Genomic DNA, 27,558 nt, shown 5'->3' with positions numbered 1-27,558 from the left:
TTGACATTGCCAAAGTCATCATTTTATGCAGAATTTCACATATATTCCAACATTTCAGATACAGTGTTGTTTTTTGCTTTGCCAAGAAAAAATCACTGAGGAAGCCCACAGAATTGTGTTTTTTTTTCATTAATGTCTTATGTGCAGATTTCTTAAGACAGTTGTCTGATTTAATTGAAAATCAAGAAGTTATTCAAGCTTAGTATCTTTATGTCTTTGTTCTCCAAGACAGAGGAAAGACACATTTTTAAAATGGCAGCATACAATACAGAAGGTCTATTCTACTCTGTAGCTGATGTTACACATGTAATAAAATGCAGTTTTCATTCATTTCACCTTTAATCTGTCTTCCACTTTCATTGACTTCACAGGTCTTTTGGAAAAAATCAAATATTAATATATTTTATTTTCACAGTGACAGCTTGCAGGACACATTTCTTGTAATAATGGATTAGTGCACGGGTGTTTTTTCTTTAGACTGAGACAATTGCTGATCTTATCTTCACCTGGGCAAGGATTGGCTGCAATGGAAGGGATGCAAATGTTTAGTGCAAGGACTGTCAATCCAACAGAGGCATAAGAACACATGATCACAGGATAAGACATGCTAGATCAGATCAAGTCTGGTATTCCATTCACACAATGGTCAAACAATTGTCTGCGGGATGTTCCCAAGCCACATATGACTGGAGATACATCTTTTTTCCATTCCCACCCAGCTAACACTGTATAGCAACTGAATCCTGTTGCTTTTTTCACAGGTGGAAGGCAAACAATGTAATGTTCACTTGCTTCCCACTGCCAATTAAAGAAGCTCTCTCAGAATTCTTCACTGCCTGCCAAGCCAGTGGCAATTCTTTGATTATCAGCTAGAAGCGAGTGAATGTTCCACTATTTGTTTTCTGTTTGCCTAAAAACCGAACAAGATTTCAGCCACAGAATTGTAAGTCCTGTGGAGCTATGTAACTATATATCAATTAAGTCATAGCCATTGACAGAACCATCCTCTGTTAATTTTCCCAACATCTTTGTAAAGCTGGCCGAAATGGCAGCCAGGAGAAGGATATCTGATTAACATATAAGTGGTCCCAAGTCTTGGGTCATCATTGCAGTTGGACTACAGCTGCCACAATTCCTAACTACTGGCTAGGCTTCCTAGAGTTTCTGGAAGTCCAATTTATGAACCACTAATATGTGGACAGACAAAGATAAAAAGAGGACTGTTGCCATGTTTTACTGATTCCTGGGAGCAGAAATCATGTCAAGAAGGAATCAGGTTTCCATTGATAAACCCCCAATTTGGAGATGTTAGTTTTTGGACTATCATTTCTAGAATTTTAATTTTGCCGATTCTGCTTGCACAGTCTAACATGGCTACTTCTTCTAAAACTGCAACTATGATAGATCAAAAACAAAACTTTTTCTATCTCTTACTAAACTAAATGTTCAGCTGGAGAGATTTGATCCGGCAGTAGTGTTCCTGTGATATTGTCGAAGGAAAACCTGCAATATGTGTGTTATGTTTGTCTTCGTGCCTGAGAACAACACAGTCTACACATATAGTAAGTACAAACTAGTAGCACTGTTGGAAGAAAAAGTGGAAAAAAAATAGAGAAGTGGACGTCCAGGCTTAAGGCTCTAAGAGAAGATGAAGAGTACATAGAGAGACCTCTTGAGCAGCAGCAGAGCAGTCAAAGGACGCAATAGAGGTGGAAAAACAGCAAGACAAAGCAGAGGTAGAGTGAAAACTTGGTGAACAACTAGCTACAAAGGCCGCACTGAAATGATTTTTGGGCCATGGACTGTATTTCCTGGAAGGTGGACTGTTAAGTGATGGGTTGCACTTCACAAGGACTGGGAAGAATGTGTTTCGTGACAGCAACTAAAGGATATATCATATTTTTCCACATATAAAAAGACATTTTTCCTAAAATCATTAGAGGAAAAATTGAGGGTCATTTTGTACACAGAAGGAGGCAGAGACGGAGGCAAAGGAGCAGCTGCACTCGGCCGCCTCCCGTGGCTGCCCATTGACTGCTGTCACTGCCTCCAGATCGCCTCCTCCAGCACCACTCATTGGCTCCCTTCAGACAGGGGACAAGGCGGCAACATGAGCTGGAGGTGAGCCCTGACACTGGCGCTGGAGGAGGCGAAGATTTGTGAAGAACAAATCCTGCCAAATAAATCTTTATCTTATTCTTGATTGGGTAACCTCCCTGGTAGATGGTGGAAGTGCTGTAGACATACTATATCTTGACTTCAACAAAGCCTTTGACAAAGTGGCCCATGATATTCTAATTAGCAAGGTAACTAGCTGTGGGCTAGATAGAACAACTGTCAGGTGGATACAAATTTGATTACAGAGAGTGCTTATCAATGGTTCTTTCTCAAAATGGGAGAAGGTAATAAGTGGGGTACTTCAAGACTCAGTCCTGAGCCCAATTCTATTCAACATTTTTATTAATGACTTTGATGAAGGAGTGCAGGGAATACTTAGCAAATTTCCAGATGTCACAAAATTGGGTGGAATGGCTAATATCTTGGATGACAAGAACAAAATTCAAATAGATCTTGATAGGCTTGAGCACTGGGCTGAAAACAAATGAATGAAATTTAACAGTGATAACTACAAAGTTCTACACCTAGGAGAAAAAAACCCAAATGTAGAGTTCCAAGATGGGGGATACTTGGCTCAGTAATACTACAAGTGAGAAAGATCTTGGAATTGTAGATGAAAAACTGGATATGAGCCAACAGTGTGATGTGACTGCAAAAAAAGGCCAATGCTATGAGGTGCTATCAAGAGTATTGCATCCTGTTCTGGACACCACACTTTAAGAAGAATGCCAGCAAACTGGAACAAGTTTAGAGAAAGACAACAAGGACGATCAGGGGGCTGATGAGAAAAAGCTGGAAGAACTGGGCATGTTTAGCTTTTTGGGGGGGGGGGAGACTGAGAGGAGATGTGATAACAGCTTTTGAATATTTGAAAGGTTGTCATACAGAGGAGGGCAGGATCTATTCTCAATCATCCCAGAGTGCAGAACGCACAACAATGGGCTCAAGCTACAGAAAAGCAGATTTCAGTTGAATATGAGAAAAACATTCTTAACTGTTAGAGCAATACAAAAATGGAACCGGTTATCTTGGGAGGTGGTGAGTTCTCCAGCGCTGTAAGCATTCAAGAGAAAACCATCTGTCAGATATTCTTTGATGTGGATCCCTGCATAGGGGGTTGACTTGATGGATCTATAGGCTCCTTCCAACTCAATTAATATATTATTGTATGAAAAGAAGAGGCACATATGCCCCACAGCTATCTGCCAGACACTTGTCAGTGATTTGAACTTGAATTTTCTTGTAACATACGTGTTCTACCTTTGAGCTACAGATGTTCCCCTGACTGTCCATGTAGCACTGATATACTTGAATACCACTGGAAGCTTATTGACTATTATCAGAAGTGTTCAGAAACCTCAGTGTGTCCAAAATGTTGCAGCCAGATTGCTAACTGGGCATGATAACAGAGATCACTTAACCCCCTGTTACAGCAGCTTCACTAGCTGTCAGTCCATTTCCAGGCACAATTCAATGTGCTGGTTTTAACCTACATTGCCCTAAACAGTTTTGGCCCAAGCTGCCTCAAGGACCTCATCTCCCTTGATATTCTCCCTGGGTGTTAGGAGAATCAGAAAAGGGCTTTCTCAAGGTCCCACCACCTTCGTAAGTAGGTTTAGTGGGAACACAGGAGAGGGTCTTCTCTGTTCATAGACTTTGGAACTCTTTCCAAGGGGAGGTCAGGCAGGCTCCATCAACGGATTCATTGAAATGGGTCTTTCACATGATTGCTCACTCAATTTCATTTCATTTGGAATGCAGGATTTTACAGGATTATTGTGCAAACAAGCTCTGAGTGGGATTTTTAAATGGATTGATGTGCCTTACTCCCTTCGAATGTGTTTTTAGTTTTCCTTTTATTTACCTCTGTGTGTGTGTGTGTGTGTGTGTGTGTGTTTGTGTGTCTGATTCTTGTTAACATTTGTGTGTGTCTGATTCTTGTTAACATTTGTACACGTACTTTTTAAATATTGTATTTTAATGATGTAAGCAATTTTGGATCCTCTCTAAGGAGGGCAGGGTAAAAATATTTTAAATACATAAATGAAATTATCAAATAATTGTTAAACGCAAACGACATCAAAGATAAATGAAGTACGACTGTCTGTACTTACTGCATAGTCCGTCATCACAGTAATCAGTACAATTGCCACATGTTGTTCCTATACTGTATGGTCTAAACCTCCGTCCCATTACATTTCCCCTGAAATTTTAAAAGTTCATAAAAAGAATATTACAAACACAATTCTTCCTTTATTCTTCAAATGCAAGTTTTCCTGGCAGAGAGTCAAAGCCTGGAAGTTCACAGAATCTGAGTACAAACTGTCTCTGTGAGTATCTGCATGCGTGCACACTTGCCATCAAGTCATTCTAACGTAAGGCAACCATTTACAGGGTTTTCAAGGTACAGAATACTCAGAGGTGATTTACCATTTCTTTCTTTTGGGGGCTCCCTGGGACTGTGCAGCTTGTGTATGACCACATAAGCTGACTTTTCTCCCAGGAGGCACAGTGAGGAATCAAACTCGCAACCTTTGACTCCACAGGCAGATACCTAAACCACTGAGCTCTCCAGCCAGCTCACAAACTCGATAGAACTCATCTAACCACTAAACCTCTGCTCCAAAGCAGTCAGAAGAAACAATTTCCCACCTGTTCACCACATTCAATGTGGTAGATGTCTCCATCCTTTCCATAGCTTTAAATAATTCATTAATTCATTAATTATAGTTCATTAATCTTAATTTGTTCACATTTTTTTTAAAAAAATTACATTATTAAACTAACATCCAACCTAAACAACATAAAACTAACACCACAATAAATTACAATTACATAATACACCATTGCCACCTTCACCCTCAGGGCTAACATTAATAGTATTTTTAAAATTCATTCAATCCATTTTCTCTCCAAAAATTCATTGTTTCTTCCCTCAGCATATACCCCTTTCCTCTCCGAACTACACATTCCAGGAATGCACTCCATGTTTTCTTAAAAGAAATATTTTTGATAAGGCTCTTCTTATTTTCATATCACATGTTAATTTATCATTAATTGCCATATCCAATAATTCTCTATAGCATTCCTCTAAATTAATTTGTTCACATTTTTAAATTAGTAATGTAATCATTGAACAACATTTTTCTGAGATCAATAAATTCTTTTTATTTCATTACTGACAATGATAAGGAATTTTTGTATTCTGAAAGGCTTTCACTGCTGGGATCTGATGGTTGTTGTGGGGGTTTTGGGGGGTATTTGGCTGTGTTCTGAAGGTTGTTCTTCCTAACGTTTTGCCAGTTTCTGTGGCCGGCATTTTCAAAGGACAGGAGTCAGAATTCTGACTGTGCTCTGCTGCAGTTTATTTGGATAGCTGAGTATTTATACCTGTGTGATCAGCTTTTGTCCTTTTCAGGAGATGGGTGATTGTGGTGATTAGCCCGTTTTTTGTTGTGGGTGTATGGTTGTGATAAGAGGGAGAGATGATCTGTCACTGTGATTGATGGGTGTCGTTCCTTGTAGCTGGGTAGGGTTCATTGACCTTTTGCAGGCTGTATTTTTCAGTGCTGGAAGCCAGGCCTTGTTGAGTTTTAAACTTTCTTCTTTTTTATTGATGCTCTGCTGGTGTTTGTGGATTTCAATGGCTTCCCTGTGCAGTCTAACATAATGATAACTGGTGTTGTCCAGTACTTCAGTATTCTGAAATAGAATTTCATGTCCAGCTTGTTTCAGGGCATGTTCAGCTACTGCCGATTTTCCTGATTGTTTTAATCTGCAGTGTCTCTCATGTTCTTTGATTCTGGTGTGGATGCTGTGTTTTGTGGTTCCAATATATACCTGGCCACAACTGCAAGATATCCAGTATACTCCTGCAGTGGTGAGGGGGTCCCTTTTGTCCTTTGCTGACCGTAACATTTGTTGCATTATTGTGGTGGGCTTGAAATACTGCTTATAGATTGTGTTTTTTCAAAAGTTTCCACATGCAGTCCATGACCCCTTTGATGTATTGCAGAAATACTTTATTTGTGGGTGGCTGTTTTTCCTCTTTACTTTGGTGTTGTTTTCTTGATTTAATGGCTCTTGTGATTTAATTTTTGGAATAGCCATTTGCCTTTAGGGCCCAGTTCAGATGGTTGAGTTCGGTGCTGAGAGACCGAGCTTCACAGTTCTGATTTGCATGGTCCACCAGTGTTTTGATTATGCCTCTTTTTTGCTGTGGGTGGTGGTTGGAGTTTTTGTGTAGCTACCTGTCTGTGTGGGTGGGTTTTCTGTAGACCTTGTGTCCCAATAGGAGTTCAGTTTTGCATATGACCATGACATTAAAAAAGGGAGTTGGCCCTCTATTTCTTTTTCCATGGTGAATTGTATATTTGGGTGGATGCTGTTGAGATGGTTGAGAAATTCTTCCAGTTTTTCTTCACCGTGGTTCCAAAATGAAAAGGTGTCATCCACATATCGGAACCAGACTGTGGGTGCGAGGGGTGCCAAAGCCAAGCCTTGGTTTTTGGAAATGTTCCATGTAGAAGTTTGCTATAACTGGGCTGAGGGAGCTCCCCATGGCCACTCCATCTGTCTGTTCATAGAACTCATCCCACTGAAAATAGCTGGTTGTCAGGCAGTGTTGGGAAAGGGTTGTGATGTCTTCTGGAAAGATCTGCTGGATGAGTGTCAGGTGTCCTTTATCGGTACCTTGGTGAATAGGGTACTACATCAAAGCTAATCAGTCTGTCCTCGGGGTTGAGTTTTAGGGTGCTGATCTTGCTTATGAAATGTCCTGAGTCTTTGATGTAGGATGAGGTTTGTCCAATGTGGGTCTATAGGAAGATGGCTAGGTATTTTGCTAATTCATATACCGGGGAGCCAATGGCACTTACAATGGGCCTCAGTGGTATTGAATATTTGTGGATTTTGGGAAGTCCGTATTGTCTTGGCAGGAGAGCTTCTGTCTTGCAGATTCATTGAAGATTTTGCAGATTTGTTTTGCAGATTAAATGCAAAATTAGGCACAGCAAAAAAGGACAAAAGCTGATCCCACAGCTATAAATACTCAGCTATCAAAACAAACTGCACCAGAGCACAGAGTTCTGACTCCTGTCCTCTGAAGATACCGGCCACAGAGACTGGCGAAACGTTAGGAAGAACAACCTTCAGAACACAGCCAAAGAGCCCGAAAAACCCACAACAACCATAAGGAATTTTTTATTATTAATTTTGCAATTTAATGAATGGCTCCCATAAACGTATCTTGGTATTTTAATGTTAATGAAACTACCGGTATTTTCGTTAAGGATTTGATGTGACCATGATTGTGCTAATGCCCACTTTCCCAAACTCTGCTCCATTCCTTCACTTTTCCCCCTTATCAAGGCAGCAGTAGCAATGAGCCATCAAATTCCTTTGTCCCTCTCTCTTCCTTGCCCCTCTGTTTCTCTCCCCCCCCCATTGTGCTGCCTGCCTACCACCCTCATCTCTGTGAATCTCCATTTCCACTCAGCCCCCTGTCCGAAATGATTAGAGGCGTGATGTTTCCAAGAGGATAGTGTGTTGAAATGCCAATACAATGAAAATGCTGGTTCCTCAGTTCATAAGAAATGAATTGATGGTCACACACATCAACATTTGCAGTAAAGAAATGCCGGCATGTACAACATAACCTTAAAAGAGCAGAAGTCTGATCCTTAACATGTAATACTTTAAGGATAGCTTCAAATGTTATCTGAAACTATATATTTTTCTTTTAAAAGTGGGAGGAAGCACACTACCACTAAACCCAATGGCCAAAATCTTGTTGCTTACCACAGTAAGTTGCCCATTGAATCAGCAGAGATTTTGTGATTGACTCCTTCATAAGTTCCACTGCTTCAAGTGGGCCTACTCTAACTGCAACTAACATAATAAGTCATAACTACTGTAGATCGAATCCATATGAATTAACAGAGCAGTTGACTCACCAAATCCCCACTGATTCAATAGGTTTACTCTAGTGTAATTTACTAAGCTAAACAACAGGATTTTGGCCAATAAGTTAAATAGCTATTGTAAATGACAAGTGACACACCAAAACAATAAAGTGAATAATGCCTTCTAAAGCATCCATTTGACAATGCAAAATTAGGCACAGCAAAAAAGGAGCTTTGAGGTGTATATTATAGAGCAGGGGTCCCTAACCCCGCCCATCCGTGGCCCAATGTCAGTCCGTGGCCATGGCAGGACCAGGCCACAGAGAAAGATCTCCTGCCCTCTGCACACACTCCCCCCACGCACCCCACTCACATGCATGGGTGCCCCGCCCACATGTGAGCATGCCCCACCCACCCGTGCATGCACGCAAGCACCCCTCCGCTCCCCTGTGAGTGCACCCTGCTCACCCACAAGCATGGTGGGTGGTCCGCTCCCTCTGCTCATGGACCCCGCCCCCCCAACCAGTCCGCAGTTCAAAAACGGTTGGGGACCACTGTTATAGAGAAACAGTTTTCAAATGTTTTTGCTGAATGAATGGATCCAAGAATAAGTAAAGTTTAGAACAGAACAAATTGTAACCTTTTTGATGGAGGGAAGCTCATATTGAGGGATAGTCGATCTATGAAGGGGGAGGTACATAGTCACTGGCAATTGCTACATTGTTGAAGAGAAAAATCACACAGCCAACTCTTCTGATGATGGCTGAATCCTTTCATCATGATAGCAAGAGCAAAACGGTTGCAGCTACAAATAATGCTGGTAGTGGCAATCCAATCTCAGCACAACCACAGTCAAGACTTTTAAAATTATATTTATGCAAGAAAAGTAGAATTATATAAAATAAAATATTCTGAATCTAATTTGTCATCATAGATAAGTATTTTCTTTAACTTTGGCCATAGGAGCTGAATATTCTGATGTCAAATACAACGTGGGGGTGGGTGGGCATTATATGCATCCTTACTTCCACACCCATGCCCATTTAAAGGGGGGGGGGGAATGACACTGACCCAAAATGCTGTGAGAATGAGATGGTGGGATGGGGCTGCAAATAGACATTCTACCCCAGGTCTCTAAGCATCTCAATGAGACAAGTAAATCAGGGCTGATTTGTTCCACTAATTTCAATGTGTCTTCTCTGCTTTACTAACTTTGGATTGATCCATTTTAAGTACAGGTTTACAGTTCAGCAGGACTCCATTTGGGTTTTCCATCTCTGTCTAGGCCCCACACTTTCTATCCTCATCGGATTAATTTTGTCAGATACTAAGCATTAAAATTATATGTCTGATGGGAGAAAAGGGTAATCTGCCAAGCATGTTTTGCATTACGTTTTTGACTTGAAGAACCTCTTTTTCGACTAAGATAAGATTGCACAAAATATCAGCTCCTAGTGTTTAAGAAGTTGCTTGACAATTATGTTATATAGTAAATGTTCCTAGCTGCAAGATATATAAGTGCAAAATATACTGGATATGTGTGTGTGTGTGTACATATAGTGCACAAGTTCATATTTTATATTTTCCCACCATAACCATTATTCAATTCTAACTGGCTTCTTTTTCACCTTTAAGGTTCCCCTTGACATTTTTAAATCCAGTTGTGTCCAACTCTAGGGGGCGGTGCTCATCCCGTTTTTCAAGCTGTAGAGCAAGCGCTTGTCCGAAGACAGTTTCTGTTGTCACGTGGCCAGCGTAACTACGGAATGCCATTTTACCTTCCCACTGAGGTGGTACCTATTTATCTACTCGCATTTGCATGCTTTCGAACCGCTAGGTTGACGAGGAGCTGGGACAAAGCCACGGGAGCTCACTCCGTCGGGTGAATTCGATCTTACAACTGCTGGTCTTCTGACCCTGCAGCACAGGCTTCTGCGGTTTAGCCCACAGCGCGTTCCCCCTTTCCACCTTTACCTTCATATCTTACTATATATATATATATATATATATATATATATATATATATATATATATATATATATATATATATATATATATATATATATATATATATATATATATATATATATATATATATATATATATATATATATATATATATATATATATATATATATATATATATATATATATATATATATATTCACCCATTCTCAGAACAATTTACTAGAAGACTATACGAAATTAAAATTAAAGCAATTCAAGTATTCAAGTACAATTAGTTTTTAAAAATTTAAAACAATAAAAAGCAGAATTCAAAGCAAATTGATAAGAAAAATAAAGCCATCATAATATAAAACAGGGAATTGTTTTTAAAAAATCTGATGTACGTACGCAGGACAGTAATGGCAGACGTAGAAATAATTATATATGTCATGTGAACACTCAGCTACTGCACAACCAAGCAGGAAAGAGCTATACCAAACCACCTGTAAATAAGAAAATGAATAAATCAAATTAAAATTCTCCACAGTGAAGTCTGAGGAGAGATGGTAGGAGATCCCCACGGGGTGGAGAAATATTGCCAAAGAGGGATTATCCCTCACCCCCAGTCCCTTTTCCTTCTAATGAGCCTGTTCAGACCAGGGGGAAGTGAAACGAAGGTGGAGGGCTCAGGGGTCTCCTACCAACACTCCTCAGACTGAAGAAGCTACTTGGATGAGTAGACAAATGTTTCAACCTAACAAGAAAGAAGTCCAGGTGCCATGACTCAACTTCCAGATAACCACACCTGGAGGACTAAGAATCTTCACAAATATCTCCACAGTGGAAAATATACAGGAATGAAAATTGGTTCCTTTCTGTGTCCATATGTCTATGTGGGTATTTTACTAAGTTAGTGGTTTATTCCAGCGCTGCACAATATGTGCCCTCCTGTTGTCACTGAAGGGCAATTTCCATCAGCCACAACCTGCAAGATGGGTTGTAGGTATTGTAACCCCACAAGATTTGGAGGGCCACCGATTCCCTACACGAGTTTATAACTTACATTTGCCCACATTGGCCATTATTTCTTTCTAACCACCCTATTTTTAGCCTGCACCTTCACCTTCATATCTTACATTTCAAATTTTACTACTCAGCTATATTTTTTTGCTTTTCTGTATCTTGTTTTGCTCACATACATTTTTCTTGCCCCTTCTTCATCAAATATATTCAGCTTATCAGATCCAGTGCAGCTACTCTTTGTTTTTAACCCTGATTCTCCAGGATTTCATCTCCCAGAATAGCAGGGATGTTGACCAGTCATGGACCCAGAGTCTCAAGCCCAAATGTGAGTCTTCAGCCCCAAGTCCTGAGTCCGAAGCCTTGAGTCTAAGTTATACTGTTTTCTTTCACTATCCAGTTATTCTGGAAATCACTGTTTTATGGCACCTGTACTGCTTCTTCTTTGCATGATTTTAAAAAGCCCTTAAGAAAACACATCCTTTCTCCAAGCTTTCTGACCACTAATCTCTGCCTCTGTCCTTTTCCTTCTCCTTTCCTTTTCTCATGACTTGACAATTCAGGTATGTATGCCTGTCAACGTAAGTTATCCTTTAATTCAGTTATTGCATAACATCTTACTCTGAAAGGACATTTATTTCTCTGTTGGTTGTGCTACTGTTACTGCAAGATTGTCTTCACTCACTTGGCATCTATATGTGCTGCTTTCCATGCTCTTTGGTTACTTGTACAATTACAACAATTTTGCCCTTTTGCTGGAAAACCTAGCCATTGTGTAACTGTTCAGATTGTCTCAGTACTAGAGCAATCCTTTCCCTTGGGAACAGTAGGACAGCCGATTACAGATTGTGTGGATTCCTTCATTGCTGCCCTTCCTAGTCTCAGTCTTCTGACTTTTTGGCTGCGGTCTCCATTTAGATCGATGATTGAATCAACATACCGGATATGAAATCTGTAACTATTTCAATTTCTTCATCGTTGTTGTTAAAGTTGTGTAGTTCTTCTGTAGTCATGATTTTATTCATTTATTTTAAATATTTCTCTCTCGCCGTTCTCCCCAAAAGGGATCCATTTTTGTCTTCTTAATGTTCAACTGCAGCCCTGCTTTGATAATTTTTCTTTCACTTTCATTTGAAGTTTTCAAGACATTGCTGCTTTCTGCTAGTAAGATGGTGTCAGATGCATATATTAAATTAGTGATGTTTCTTCCACAAATTTCCACTCCTCTTTTCATACTATCCCATACATCTCCAACATTTCTTTTTCTATTTATTTTTCTACTGTTTCGAATGTCTTTTTTATGTTGGTTTTGTTACTGTCTTTTTGTGTGGTATCTGATCTTTTTAATTATTTGAATACTTCGTGGTTTTAGATTTAAATATTGCATTTTCAGGATGTATACCACCTTAATAAGAAAGGTGGGGTATGTATGTATGTATGTATGTATGTATGTATGTATGTATGTATGTATGTATGTATGTATGTATGTATGTATGAAGACAGACAGACAGACAGACAGACAGACAGACAGACAGACAGACAGACAGACAGACAGACAGACAGACAGACAGACAGACAGACAGACAATTTTGGTTGTTGTGGGTTTTCCGGGCTGTTTGGCTGTGTTCTTAAGGTTTTTCTTCCTAACATTTCGCCAGTCTGTGTGGCCGGCATCCTCAGAGGACAGGAATCAGAACTTTGCTCTGTTGCAGTTTGTTGGATAGTTGAGTATTTATAGCTGTGGGATCAGCTTTTGTCCTTTTCAGGAGATTGAGTGATTATGGTGATCAGCATGTTTTTGTTGTGAGTATATTGTGATAATTGGGAGAGATAATCTGTAACTGTGATTGATGGGTGTTGTTTGCTGGTCTTTTGTGTGCAGTGATCACTGGTCCTTGTGGCTGGGTGAAGTTCATTGCAGGCTGTAATTTTCAGTGCTGGGAGCCAGGCTTTGTTGAATACAATACAGCACGGTATGTTACATATATTAAACCAACTTTTATTTTATCTACCCTCAAAATCAAATTATTAGATGAAAATATATAATCTCTTCTAGAGTAACTCTTCTGTATGGAGGAAAAGAATGTGTTTGCCCTTTTAACCTCCTTTCATAACTTTCCAAACTGCAGTGTGCAGTTTCAATATTACCTTTATATCTGTGCATATCAGCCAGTAGATATTCTTTCATCTTTAATCTACTTGCTTCATTAGAAACACTGCTTTTATAATTATGGCTTTCTCTTCCCCACCAGTATTTAAGTGTCCTATGAAAGTGGCTAGAGACTGCCTAGTGAAGTATAGCATGTGCTATTCCACTTCTTCCACATACCTGAGTATAATGTCCAACTTGTTCACCCGTATGTGATGGCCCCACTCCGAAGATGAAATATTCAAATTCATTAAACCATGCTTGAATTGCATCTGACCATGATTTAGGGACACTTGAATAAAATAGATTTTCACCACATGACATGCCACCTGAAAATGAGACAGAAGAAATTCCATAGAATAGCATCAGAAATACTTCACATCATTCACATTTGAAATCCTTAAACATATCAGTTTCTATTTACTTAGAATCTAATTTTCAGCTGTATATGTGTCAAGTGATATATCGGAATGCCCACAACTGTCTGAAGCAGAGAGCAGCAGGGATTTAGCTAGCATTTTTCTTTTGTCACTTTTACATTCCACCCTTCTTCCCGGAGCTTCTAGGCATGGGTGTGGCTTTCTTTCCTCTTTATCTCTTTTACCACATGTTACCTGTATGAGCAGTTAGTGAGCTTCAGAGGATTTGTTTTCTCCATCTTTGGCTGAACCTGGCAATTATATCAAACTGCTCATCCTTCTGTCTCATAGTGTGATATACAGTGGTGCCTCGCAAAATGAATGTATTCTGCGAGAAGCGCTGTCTTGCAAAAAAAAAATCGTGTTGCTAGGTTCCCTGGGAACCAATGAAATTTATTCATCTTGTGAGGCATCGGCTCGGGCAAAACCCGTCTTGCGAAGCATGGCCATAGAAGAAACTGTCTTGCGAGGCACCACAGAGATCGCAAAAACCAATTGTCTTGTGGGTTTTTCATCCCGCGAGGCATTCGTCTTGTGAGACACCACTGTACTTCTTTATTAAACATTGTATAATTGAGCTAATATAGCTCAGTGGGTTGAAGAGACTGGATACAGGGCCAGTGGTTAGTCTTACCACACCTCCCACAAGATAAGGCAGCTGAGTTCATCCAGAGTGTGTGTGACTGAGGGAATTACTTGCCCTGTCAGCTGTGCAAACTTACAACAGCTTCATGGCCTCTGAATGCCACCGGAAGGAAGGACAAGGGTTTTATACCTAGAAAATCCTGGAAGGGTAGTGGCAAGTCAGAAATCACTTGATAACACATTTCTGTACCTTTGAAGTTGCTTGTTGCTATAGAAGTTGTTACAGAACTACAGCTTCTATAAGGTATGTTTTCCTTTGCTGCTTTTTTAGAAACATAACATCTAGCTTATTAAAATCAACTGATTGTAACTTGCTTGTCCAAGAATAGCACTGTGGTTTCATCTTCTAAAACTGGACAAGGCTAGAATTTGTAATACAGAGGGAAAATGTGGGTAATCCATAAGATTTAGCCAACTGCTGAAAAATGGTCTTTGCAACTTGGTTATGCTAGCACATATAATCCACTGGTTTAGTTTAGGGCATCAAGCCATGACATGATGAGTTGTTTCTTTGAATTCGTGACAGGATCTATGTCACTTACACCTTGCTTCGTAATTATTTTCTGATAATATCTAATACAAGTACTTTGGTCTTGGTTCACAAATATGAATCCTTTTCAGCCTAGTTTATGCCACAGGTTCTGTATTTATAGACATTATCATCCAGGAAGTAACTCAGATGCTGCCTATATAACAGTTTCTCAAACCGTACATCCCCCATTCTGTGGGTTTTACATTAATGTAGGTTGGTTCTCATAAGTTGTTTATTATTTTCTACTATCATCTGGTGCTCCTATGAAATAGTTTCAAAGTCTGACCATTTCACCTATACAGAGACTCATGAGATTGACATGTCTGTGCTCACCCATGCTTGGTAGCAAAAAGAGGTACTCTGTACACCAGTGTTTTTGGCACCAATACTTTGACAGGAAGATACAAATTTTCTTATTTAAATAATCAAGATCACTGTACTTCCTGTCCACAGTTCAAAAATAATATCCAGTATCATAACAGTATACTCTATTAACATATTCTTTTGGAACTGTGGACAGGAACCAACAGTTCCAAAAGAATATATTAATAGGGTATACTGAGATAATATTATGATACTGGATATTATTGTTATCATTATTGTTGGTCTTGTATTAGTAGTTGCTGTTGTTAATCTCCCATTTCCCTGGACCCATCAGCTCAGGAAGTACACACATATTCTTGGATGGTTAAGCGCATACTGACTGGCTAGTAAATTAAATGCCCCAGTGTACATGCAGCTTATTGTTGTTTTCATTCAGTGTCAGAGAGAGAGCAGTGGTACTCACAAAGTGTTAGACTGTAGCTGCTGTTTTTCATTTGGGTGGAGATGGTGATTTCTGGAGAGAAGGGCTGTTCCTCCCATTTGACTTACCTTCAATTATTCTCTGGCTCTCATGGCTGTGTTTATATACGCACCCATCAGCCCAGCTTTTGGCAGTAGACGCGGCTGTTCCATTCCATTCCTTGAAAGAAATAAAAATGAATATTTTGGTCCAGCAGCAGTGCTGATATAAGGATTTACGACAAAAGAATGCATATTATAGGTTTTGATCAACTTTAAAGCAATATGAACTAAATCCCATGTTAGTACTGGAGGAGATCCATTGAAATCAATGGGGCGTACAATAGTTCTCATTTTAAAAATCAATTTGTTTCAATAAGTTGGCTCTAGTTTGGAGCTGGACAAATGTCTGATTTTCTTCTTTGGCATCCTCATCATGAAATGGTGGGTTCACAACATGTTCCTGATACTAGCTAGCCACACTCAGTTCTTTTTATTTTACACAAGGGATTGGGAATAACACAATCCTCATCATCTGCCATGCAACCTGAATGGATACAACTCCAAGAGAACCTCATCATATATCTTTTTCTCAGTGTTCATAAGTGACTCACTGCAAATAGTTATTTCCCATCAACTATTTTCTCCCCTGACTGCTAAGGTATGACCACATTACATTACAATTGTAACTTAGCATGTGATAACGTCACTATTTCTCTAGAAGACAAATATCACTCTGTGTAAGTATTGCCTTGTGCTGTGTCTCCTGCTTTGTGGTAGGTGTTGAGGGGGATCACAGTGGAAGAGGAAGGTGCTGTGTACCACAGGCAAGTTGCTTGTAGCGTTTGGAAATTGTCACTATTTTAGTTTGTTCTGGGAAATATTCACATAATGAAACAAAGCTATATATAAGGGGAAGTCTGAAAACCAAGGCACCCAGAAGCTCAAACAAAATCTTGTGCAAATTCTTACCATCTTCAGCATGTCGGAAGCACGTGGTTCCACCTGTCTCCTGAGGTCATTGTGCTTGTCTATAATTTCATCCTGTACTGTTAGCAGATCAGTCGATAATGCGGCAAAAGCTTTATCGTGGTCCTGCCATGAAATCAACATAACATATTTTCCCCTGGATGAAATATATTTCCAAAAAAGTGCATTGAATGTAATTGAGAGCAGGCTATACCCTATTAAAAGGAAAAATTGGCCTTGGAAACATTTCTTTTTGGACTGCAATTCCCCAAACCACCCCCAGCTGATATGCCATGGCAAAGTCAAGTGGTGGAGCTGTCTGAGTTGTAGTCCAGAAAAGTGACCTTTCCAGGGTCTGCACTTAAGAGGCTTAAGAGTAGAGGCTAAGAGCAAATCTGATCTTTGATCTCTTTAATAATCAAGATAACAAAATTTCTTTGTGGGGTGTGGGGTGTGGGGTGTGGGATGTGTGGTGTGTGTGTGTGTGTGTGTGTGTGTGTGTGTTTAAGACAAGGATATCTGTCCAGCTTCAGCCTCTCTTGGATGAAACTGATGCCCTGGATCCATTTCAGTCAGGCTTCAGGCTGCACCACGGCATGGAAATGGCATTGGACGCCCTGCTGGATGACCTAGTTAGGCAGGCCGACAGGGGCAAAATGTCCTTGCTCGTTCTCCTTGATATGAGGGGGTGCTGATAAGTATTGAGCCTTACCAGTAAAAAAATGAGCTCGGAAGCTGTAACTGCCACACTATTCTACAGATTCCCCCAGGAAGTCAATGCACTTGTGACATCTGTCCAGCAGCTTCTTAAGTCCCTGCAAATAAAATTCTTCTGACTGCTGGTGTAACCACTCATTTGCAGCATTAGTTGCCTCCAGAACACTCCCAAATCGTTGTCCCTTTAGGTGTTTTTTGAGTTTGGGGAACAGATAATAGTCAGAAGGAGCCAGGTCGGGAGAATAGGGTGGATGGGGCATCACTTGAAAGCCTAAGGATGTCAGTTTTGCCATTGTTTCACCTGCAGTGTGTGACGAGGCATTGTCATGCAACAGGATGACACCTTTGGAGAGCTTTCCTTGATGTATTTCCTTGATGTTTTGCCTCAGCTTTGTCAATAACGCACAGTAATATTTTGCATTGATGGTTGACTCCTGTTGGAGGTAGTCCACCGGCAGAACTCCCTTCTTATCCCAAAGAACTGCTGCCATTTGCTTCTGCACCGACCTTTGCACTCGGAACTTTGGCCTGGGGGATCCACTGTGCCTCCATTCCTTAGACTGTTCCTTTGTCTCAGGATCATAACAGTAGATCCATGTCTCATCACTAGTTACCAGTTTGCTCAGAAAATCTGACTCATTTCTTGCAAAATATTCCAAAACAGCCACCAATGACTCCACACGTTTCCTCTTTGGTTCGGTTGTCAAAAGTTTGCTGCCAGCTTTCTCATTTCCAAGTCATTGTGGATAATGGCACCAACTCTTTCATGTGATATTCTCAGATATATACCAATATTTTTGACTAATATTCGGCAGTCCTCCATGATCATGTCATGGATGGCTTTCACATTTGCAGGCACAGAGACAGAAACAGGCCTTCCACTGGGTTTCTCACTTTCAACACTGAAAAGTCCAGTTTTAAAATTGACAACCCAACGTTTAACTGTTGCACATGAAGGGCCACTGTCACTCATATTTTGTGACATTTCATCATGGATCTGCTTTGCACCTTTCCCTTGGAGAAACAGGAACTTGATTATGCTCCTGAACTTTTCTGTAGGTGCTGCCATGTTCACTTTGGACCTGAACATGAAAGATAAGTTAAAATCATAGGTAGTTGATTTTTGCACCATTGAATACAGAAAAATTGGCCAATTCACCTTGCAACTTATAGCTTCTTAGCTCAATTTTTTCTGGGAAAGGCTCAATACGTATCAGCATCCCCTCATATCTCAGCCACCTTTGATCCAGCCAACGACGGTATCCTCCTGGAGAGGCTCTCCAAGTTGGGGATTGGTAGCCTTGCTCTTGCTTCCTTCTTGGAGAGCCATCCCCAGACAGTTCGGCTTGGGGAGAATGTATCGGCCCCATGATCCCTCAATTGTGGGGTCCCGCAGGGCTCGATCATCTCCCCAATGCCATTTAATGTCTATATGAGGCCATGGGGGGGTCATCCGGAGATGTGGAGCTTCGTGTCACCAATATGCTGATGACACCCAGCTCTACATCTCATTTTTTCCATCTGCATTGGATGTCGTTCTGTCCCTTGGGCACTGCCTGGAGGCCATCCTACAATGGATGTAGTCGAATGGACTAAGGTTGAACCCGGACAAGATGGAGGTCCTGCGGGTGGGTGGCCACAATGTCAGTGGTTTGGGGAACTCCCTCTCTTTTGGGGGGGTGACTCTCACCATAAAGAATTTGGTTCACAGTCTGGAGTCCATCTTGATCCGGTGCTTACCATGGAGACCCAGGTAGCATCTGTGGTTGGGTCTGACCATTTAAATATTTGGCAGCTACATCCCTATCTAGATGTGGAGGCGCTCACCATGCTGGTCCATGCGCTTGTAGTCTCAAGAATAGACTACTGTAATTCTCTCTACGTGGGGCTTCCTTTGAGACTGATGCGGAAGCTCCAGGTGGTCCAGAACATGGTGGCCAGGCTATTAACAGGGATGAAAATTTCATCATATTTCCCCCACCCTGGCCACCTTACACTGGCTACCTATGTGCTTCCGCATCGATTTCAAGGCACTAACTATTGCATACAAAGCCCTTAATAGTTTAGGCCCTTGATACCTGGCAGAGCGGCTTCTTCTGCCCAGTTCTACCCATATCACCCGTTCCAGTCAGGATGAGCAGCTGAAGGGTCTAACTCCAAAAGAGATCCAGTGGGAAAAAAAACTAAAAAATGGGCCTTCTGGGCAGTGGCCCCTCACCTATGGAACAACTTACCTGTAGAGATCCACCTGGCTCCCTCGCTGAGGGCCTTCAAGACTAACCTGAAGACATGGCTATACAGGCTGGCCTTCCCTACAGCCATTACCTAGCCTATCTTCCCTTTTTCTTTTTTCTCTCTTTCTTCTTCTTCTCCTCTCTTCCTTTCCCCATCTTTGACTCTGTGATTAATTTGGATTTTACTTTAGTTTATTTTTATGTTATATGTAAATCACCCAGCGTAGACCTGTTCTAGATGGGCGGTATATAAATCTAATAAATAAAATAAAATAAATAAAAACATTATATAGTTTGAATTACGTACATCAAGCAGACCCAGTTTATTTACGTCAATTGAAAGCAGCTAATAGAATGTCCATAGCCGGGACCTGATTTGGCTCAGTATTGGTGGAGCTCCTTGGGGCCAAACATAATATAATAATTATACATTTAAAAAAGTGTTATTAGAACTGTCCATATTCATGTTTTAAGAGATCCCCTCCAAAGAGTTAACCCGTTTTTTCCTCCACCCTGTTTCCTGCTGACAGCCCTACCCCAGCTCAGCTTCTCTTTGCCACCAAAAGCACTATTCAAAGGAAAGACGATCTCCACTAGGATATAGTAGATGGCATTCAATGTCACAAGACATCCTTTCCTTTTGACATCCTGTGACCTTGCAATGTATTGTGTTTGATACTTCCATGGTTTTTGGCATCCATGGAAGGGCTTGGAACTGAGCCCCCCGCATATACCATGGTTCTATTGTACTGAGCGTTGCTTTTTTCCTTGAAAGAATCTTTTCAAATTTATATACACAGGCCATACCTCATTACCAGCACATTGATGCAGGCCAGCAATCGTTGCTAAAAGTGCCAGAAGGAGAGACATTGCTGAAAACAAACAAACAGATTATTCAATTTCCTTTTAAAAGCATCCGTGTTATCACAAGTTATCCTTTCTGAGCCTTTATAAACATTACATTGAACTGAAAAACTCTGAGCAGGAGCAATTGTGTCCCACAAATTGGCATTGTCAAGAGGGGGTGAATGCTCTAGGTAGGTTCTGGAGGAATTTTCACTGTCTACGTAACACAGGACAAATTTAAACTCTCATCTAAGTAGAAGAATGTCTCTGGGTTTAATTTTACTTCTCCTCCACACAACAACCTAGTGTGAGAGATAAATATTCAGTGAGTAGAAGAAGCCTTTTACATGCAGAAGGACATCTTTGGACCCAATCCACAGAGTATAATTGTTTCCCATGTTCTGCGTAATGCAGTATTAATGTCATAAATGGAATATGAACTTCAAGCCAAGAAAAGTAGCCCTTACTATCTTAACATCAGGTTTATCAATTAAAACAGGAGTCAGGTGATTGATTTGGGGACCAAATTTTTGGAAATGTAACATGATACTTTTGCAGGCAATTCCATGAAAGTACATGTGATCAGTTAATAGCCATCAAGTTAAATACGTACCTCTCTGCAGAGGTGGTTCATAAGCAAAGCACTCATCAAGGCACGCTGCCCAGGAGTGCTTGCCATACAGATCCACAGGTACAACCCACATTTTCCCACTAACTGTTCCTTTTGTGTAGAAAACAGTGACTAAGGCCAGAAACAAACTTTAGAGGTAACTTGTAACTAAAAGAGGCACATTTTAAACCAATGTCTGACTGACAGAGTGAGCTTTTCTAACTCAGGAATCATGCCGTTTATGTAGCTTGTGTAGTTTGGTGTCTGGTCTTTAGGATTTAAGCATGGGATTTCTTAGAAACCTGGTTTTGCAAACAAACCCTGCCTGCCTCAATCACCTGTCTGCAACATTAACATGTTTCAGCTGTAATTAGGGGCTCTTTTTAACCTCTAGTTGTGGCCTGAGGCAAGTGATTTTAATAACGTGAGAGGAGAAGCTGAGATTCACACTGTCACACAAAACACTCCCCTCACAAACAATCACTTTTGAATACTCAAGATGTCATTTTTAAAAAGATGAGAAAGGAAGGAAAAATGTCTGAAACAAGAAAAATGGAAGAGAAACTCAAGAGAAATGGGAAGATTTTGGAAGAAATGGAAAATTACAGAGTGGAAGGGGGAGTTCCTGTCCCACCCAGCCTCCTGATGTCAATCTTTAAAAAGGAAAATTGGCAAACAAATAGAAATGGGGGATAGACATACAAAATGTAGTGAGAGTGTTGAGAGCCTCTTGAGAATACCAAACCTCTTACTTCTCCCAAGCCAATAAGGATAAAAGAAAATAGAGATTTGGAATGGAAAGGCAAAATACTGTGTTTATGGCCCCGTGCCTTTTCCTGCTCTCTCCCAGGAGTGGACACTTAACTTTTTTAAAGAGGTAATGCTGCTTGGGGTCAGTACACCAAAGCGGTCATACACAGCCACACACGCGCGTGCATAAACACACACGCATGCACGCACAGAGAGCAGATGGTCTTTGGCCATCAAACATCCCTGACAGAGAAGAGTCAAATTGTGTGTGGGCAGCATCTATCAACTTTCCATACATGTATTTGCTAGGTCCTGGTTTATGGAGTTAAGGGAGCTAAGCCCTTACCATAGATGGACATCCGGCACGGTGGTTTTGCCACAAGCCCCCGCCCCTACCCCAGCTTACAGCCTACTTGCCTAAGGCTAAACAGACAGAAAGAAGCCAAGAGAAGGCAGATGTCAGAGAAGAATGGCACATGTGCTAATTACTCCCACAGTGTTGGGGGAGCATTTTCAAGCAGCATGCATTTAGTGAACAAGAGAGAATAAATGCGCTGCATGCAATAATGGCAAGTAGAGTAGTTAAGCCTTTCCAGGGTAGCCATAAAGATTTAGATTTACAGCAAGTGTCCAGAATACTCTCAGTCGTGATACAGCTTCCACCCATGCACAATCCACAACCCAAATGATGGTCTGCTTACAGTCATATCCTCTGGTGTGCATATTTCTTTTATCCTGTTATTTCTAGGTAGCTGAAGGCCTACAAAATCATGCAAAATCTGTGATCTAGAATAAGGAGTACCTTTAAAAAACCGTATTTCTGGCTAAAGCCTTCAATTCTCCATTGTGTTTTGATGGTCACCAGCTGTGCATGAAATGTTTTCTGTATCTTTATACATCACAATAGACTGATCCTGGTTTTCCCAAGGATCTCAAACAGCAGAAGCCTTAACATGTCACTATGACTGTCCTACATAGCATGAAAATAAAGAGCTAGAAAAAAACCACCTCTTTTATAGTAACTACATTTACTCTAGGTATTTATCTGTTTGTGGAAATGACCACACTCCCTCCCCTTTTAAACATCTTCATCACAGTTACTGGGTTAGTGAAAACTTTGGATTTATTTTTATCAAATATTCTATTATTTTTACAAGTCTCAGCATGGCAGTTACATAGTTAGGAGACTCTGTCAGATCTTGAAAAGACCCATCCCTTTTTTTTCTCTCTTTGACAGCTCCAACTAGCCATGCTGGCTGAGGGGAGTCATGAGATGGTAGTGCAAACAAGCACACTAGCTCTCGTTGGAAGAAGAGCTCCTGAGAACATGAGCAGAGAACTGGAGGCATCTCACCAAACTACAAATTCCCGGATTCCATAGACTGGAGCCATGGCAGCTGAAGTGGCACCACAACTGAGAACACACCCTGATAGTCAAGCAGGAAACAGAAAGTCAGATTGCAAGATAAGGTGAGCCGAAAGAACAGTAAATTGCAAAGATGGCCACATGCTTTAAAGGTATTTAAATAACCGCAAGCTCTGGTGTTTAACATGTTCGTGAAGAGCAAATATTCAGAGGACATTGTCTTTATTTAATGTGCACAAATAGGGGGCAGATGGGGAATGTTTTCCTGAGCTATAATTTTTTAATATTGCCTTTTGATGATGTTAGAATATTTATTGTTTTCAACATGAAATATTCTCTTTCCTTGTTGTAAGCCGCCTTGAGTTCTTTTCAAGGAGAAAGGTGGGGTAAAAGTATTTAAAATAAATAATGAATAATGCAACAAGAATAGCAATGCTGATGCTCTGCTTGCTGCCTTGTTCCAGAAGACAAGCTCAGATAAATGGACCTACCAACTCTCTCCCCAGTTCCTGCCTCTCCCTTCTGGCTTTATGGAACACCAGTGCCATACAAGTGCAACACACATTCAAACACTTTTGCACTGAGCCAGTGAGACCTGGAGCCAGCTAGGGACAGGTGGACATGGGTGGCCAGGAATTTAAAGCCACATCTATGTACAAATCAAAATTTTCCTCCTCCAGCCCTACCTGCTCTGAGATTTATGTATTTCCCCATCTGGATGCCTACAGAACAGTTAGGAAGTTGTTCCTGATATTCAACTGAAATCTGGCTTCCATTAACTTGAGCCCATTGTTGCGTGTCAGTCATTCCAGAGAGCAGTGCAACAGTGGAACCAGTTACCTTGGGAATTGGTGAGTGCTCCAACAGTGGAGGCATTCAATGATAACTTAGATCACTGGTTCTTAACCTTTGTTACTCAGATGTTTTTGGACTGCAACTCCCAGAAGCCTTCACCATCAGCTCTGCTGGCTGAGGTTTCTGGGAGTTGCAGTTCAAAAACACCTGAGTAACAAAGGTTAAGAACCACTGACTTAGATAATGATCTGGCAGATATGCTTTAATTATATTCCTGCACTGAACAGGGGCTTGGACTTGATGGCCTTGCAGGCCCCTTCCAACTTCACTTTTCTATGATTCTATGAAGCAAAGCAATTCCTTAAGACTTCAGTTGAGGCCCTGAGACTAGACAATCTTAGAAGAGATTACCAAACATCTGGGTCCATTCTTACTATCTAAACTGCTCAAAGAACCTATCATTATTGTTGCATTGTTTTAGTTTTTGTCAGTGTTAAGATTCTGGGAAGACAATATTGGAAGCATCTGCATTTTTCTACTGTCATAGAAAATAATAATAAGTTTAAATTTTGGGTTATTTTGGTGGTTGTTCTGCAGCATTCTTAAGTAACTGCTAGTAAATCAACTGTCATGGTAAGTATCATCTTGCTCTACTTGAGTGTGTACCTGCCCTACACGGTCATATCAGTCTGACATCACAACTTTAACATCCATGGCTGCATCTGGCAGAACAGCAGTGGAAACTTCAAAAGTACACATTAGTTCCAAATACAAAGCACATTTGATGATGACCTAGAAAGATGAATGGAAGCATTCATGTCTTGTCCTTTGGCCCATAAATCATTCCATTCATCCATATTATTTTTGGAATAATAATATTCTTATTAAAGTGCCGCCTGTCAAAGGTGCCAACACTCTACTCATAGGTTACACAGCTATGCAATTATTGCAGATTCACTGGTTAGGATCACAGATACTCTTGAAAAAGAGTTCATAACGTAAGAAAGCCACATAAATGTTTAAGTTGCATTTTTAAATTCTCCCAGAATGGGTTTTTAAAAACAGGTTTCTTAAAACCAGATATACAAGGAGTCTTTATCCATTTTGATTTTCTTACTGTTTAGGTCTGGGAATGGTTATACTGCTGATTTGCATTAATTTCAGCTCTAGTGTATTTTAATTCAATTTTTAGTCATGTATCTTTGTGTATATTCACTTTGAAAATTATTACTCTGATGTAAAGTAAGGTCTTAAAACCACTTTACGAAACATGTCAGATTTTAAAATGTTTCATTAACCAGCAAGTAGGCAGACAGCGCAATTTCCATTGTTGTTGATCTCAGCGCATTACCAATGATTGCAACCTTCTCTTTCCTGTTTGTTCTCAATGTTATGCAGCATTTTGGGTTTCAGGCATCCTTTGGAATAGATGCATTTCTCCTTTTTTAAAAAAAATGACATAGCAGTATAATCACATTACTTCATAAACCCATCACTGCCAGCAAAGGCAGTGTTTAATAAATGTTAAGTGACATCGTGATATTACTTACAAAACCCTTGACTGTCCAAAAGGGCAACATTTAATACAACAGGCGTGTTCACATTGCACAAAGTGATTCATAATGAATCAATTTCACAAGCATGTTAAATTGAAAAGCCCTTGCTGACCCCTTAAAAAACCCTCATTTTGCAGCAAAAAAGAGCAGGTTTCACTGTGTGTTGTGTAGTTATGATTTTTCAAATTATTTTTAATAATGCAAAACTCAATTCAAAAGTAGCTCTTATTGTCAGTGTAACCACACCCTTTGTCTCTCTCTTCTGCTTCTGTTTTTCTATTTCACTGTGCTTTTTATCTCTTTTCTCCTTTAATTATCTCCATTTCACTTCCCTGTTTCCTTCTCTTTAAAAGCATAAGTAATGCAACAAGAATAGCAATGCTGTTCTTATCAATAAAATATACAAAGATGGTGGGGCCACTGGCTTGATTCCCTCTTAGATTAGAAGAAGTCAGTTTGAGGGTCCCAAACCACAAGCTATAATCAGAAAGATAAGAGAAAAATAACTAAAATAGGAGTGTTAGAGATCAATAAAATCTAAAAGAGGAAACCTATTTAAAATGTTCTGTACAGAAACTGGATCCTTTTTGAACCTTTACAACTGGCTTGCTAATGACAAATTGTAAGCCTGTTCATTCCATACTTGGATGCAAAAGCAAAGCAACCATCCCTATGTTATACAATATGTTGCACATACAAATTTTCACAATAGTTGGATGAAATTAAACTGGGTCACTATATTTCTATGTATTCTAGAGCAATCAATAGTTTGGATTTTTCCATCCAATTGTTGCATCCAATAGTTTAGATTTTTCCATCCAACAGTTGCATTTTTAGAACTGAAAACTGAAATCCAACAACCCAGTTATGAATTACTTTGTCCTACTTTTTTTCCAGAAATCCAAAAGATTGCTTGACATAAATATAACCAATATTTCAAAGCTGTGAACAGGTCCTTAACATCCGTGTTAACTAGAAGTTGAGATTTCCTAATGTCATTTTCGAGAATATCTCTGGCATGCCAACTAAGTACATTTGGAAAATCTCATTCTTAACATGTGTGTATTTCACCTTTCCTATTCTTTAAAAGGACATTGATACTCCTACATCATTAACCTGCACTAACATGTACTTTTAAAACTGAGATTAATTAGATGACATTTTCTGTAACATATAATTAGTTACGACTTCTAGCTCTTATCCCTACTGTGGCAAAGCAAAAATATGTCCTTCTAAGAATCACTGAGGCAGACACTCTCTCAATAGGAAACTGTACCTTTTGACAGTGGGTATACGTTCAGAAGAGGGTATTTTCAGGAGATAACTTTCCTAGGCTCCACCAACAGCAGACTGATGGTCACAGCAAAACGGCAGAAGTAGAAGAACCCACCAGATGGGCTGAACAGTTCTTTATATATTTTGGTGCAACCTCCTCTTCATGCCAAAAGAAGCGCTTGTTCTTGGCATTGTGTGTGTGGCATTTATTTAAGTTCCTGGTCATGGAGCTCATCTTGGCTTACTGTCAGCAAAAAAAAAATTTGAGTACACTTCTAAACCATAGTAATCCATCTACCAGCTTTCAGGAGCAAAGTAAATCCTCAAACAACCACTTTTATTTTGGATTTGCATTTGCCCATCGTGAAGCTTGGGTTTTCTGACAAATTGCTTGCCTCAAGTAAGCTCAGGAACACTGTGCAAATACATATGTTTTTGAAAGTCTGAATCATTTGAAGGGAGCATGTACGCAACCTCCTCACCCCCACAGTCCATGAATTGCAACCACCTATAGATCCCCTTGTATCTCACATGCCCATTTCTCTTCTTATTTGCAGCCTTCCCTAACTTGAATCTTTCCAAATTGTTGTGGCTCCCAGTTCCATCATCCTGACTACTCACTATGCTGGCAGTGGTTGATGGGATTTGTAACTGAAACCCTTTGGACAGAGCAAGATTAGGAAAAACGCAAACATTGAGAAACAAACATGTGACTGTGACCACTGCAATTAACCAGGATTAATACATAGGATGACTCAAGTTGACATAATGAAGCAAGCAGGACACATCTTACCATTGTCTGATCCACCACAGGTATAGAAGAAGAGAAAATCTGGAACTCAAGGAGTAGTTGAGCCTACTGGTGCCAACATCGCCCCCGGTGGCAGCTACAACTGCAATGAACCATTGGGAATGGGTATGGTG

The 27,558-nt window shown here is 40.2% G+C and overlaps 1 protein-coding gene across 2 annotated transcripts; it reads right to left on the bottom strand.

The window, feature by feature from the left end:
- Positions 1-27,558, bottom strand: LOC110077506 (cysteine-rich secretory protein 3). Of its 2 annotated transcripts, none has more exons than XM_073004079.2 (8): positions 27,428-27,558; positions 20,244-20,308; positions 16,489-16,611; positions 15,607-15,697; positions 13,318-13,466; positions 10,377-10,471; positions 4,233-4,321; positions 1-521 (listed from the first exon to the last, which is right to left on the bottom strand). In XM_073004079.2, the coding sequence occupies exons 2-8, from the start codon at positions 20,304-20,306 to the stop codon at positions 394-396; spliced, it is 738 nt and encodes a 245-aa protein (XP_072860180.2). In that variant the 5' UTR covers positions 20,307-20,308; positions 27,428-27,558; the 3' UTR covers positions 1-393. The 2 variants fall into 2 exon arrangements, with proteins under 2 accessions (XP_072860180.2, XP_078233832.1); XM_078377706.1 differs by lacking the exon at positions 27,428-27,558 and adding an exon at positions 26,636-26,774.

This window comes from Pogona vitticeps, chromosome 1 (assembly GCF_051106095.1).
Source record: "Pogona vitticeps strain Pit_001003342236 chromosome 1, PviZW2.1, whole genome shotgun sequence".
In the NCBI taxonomy this organism is placed as follows: Eukaryota; Metazoa; Chordata; class Lepidosauria; order Squamata; family Agamidae; genus Pogona; species Pogona vitticeps.
This window is presented reverse-complemented; position numbering and strand designations above follow the sequence as displayed.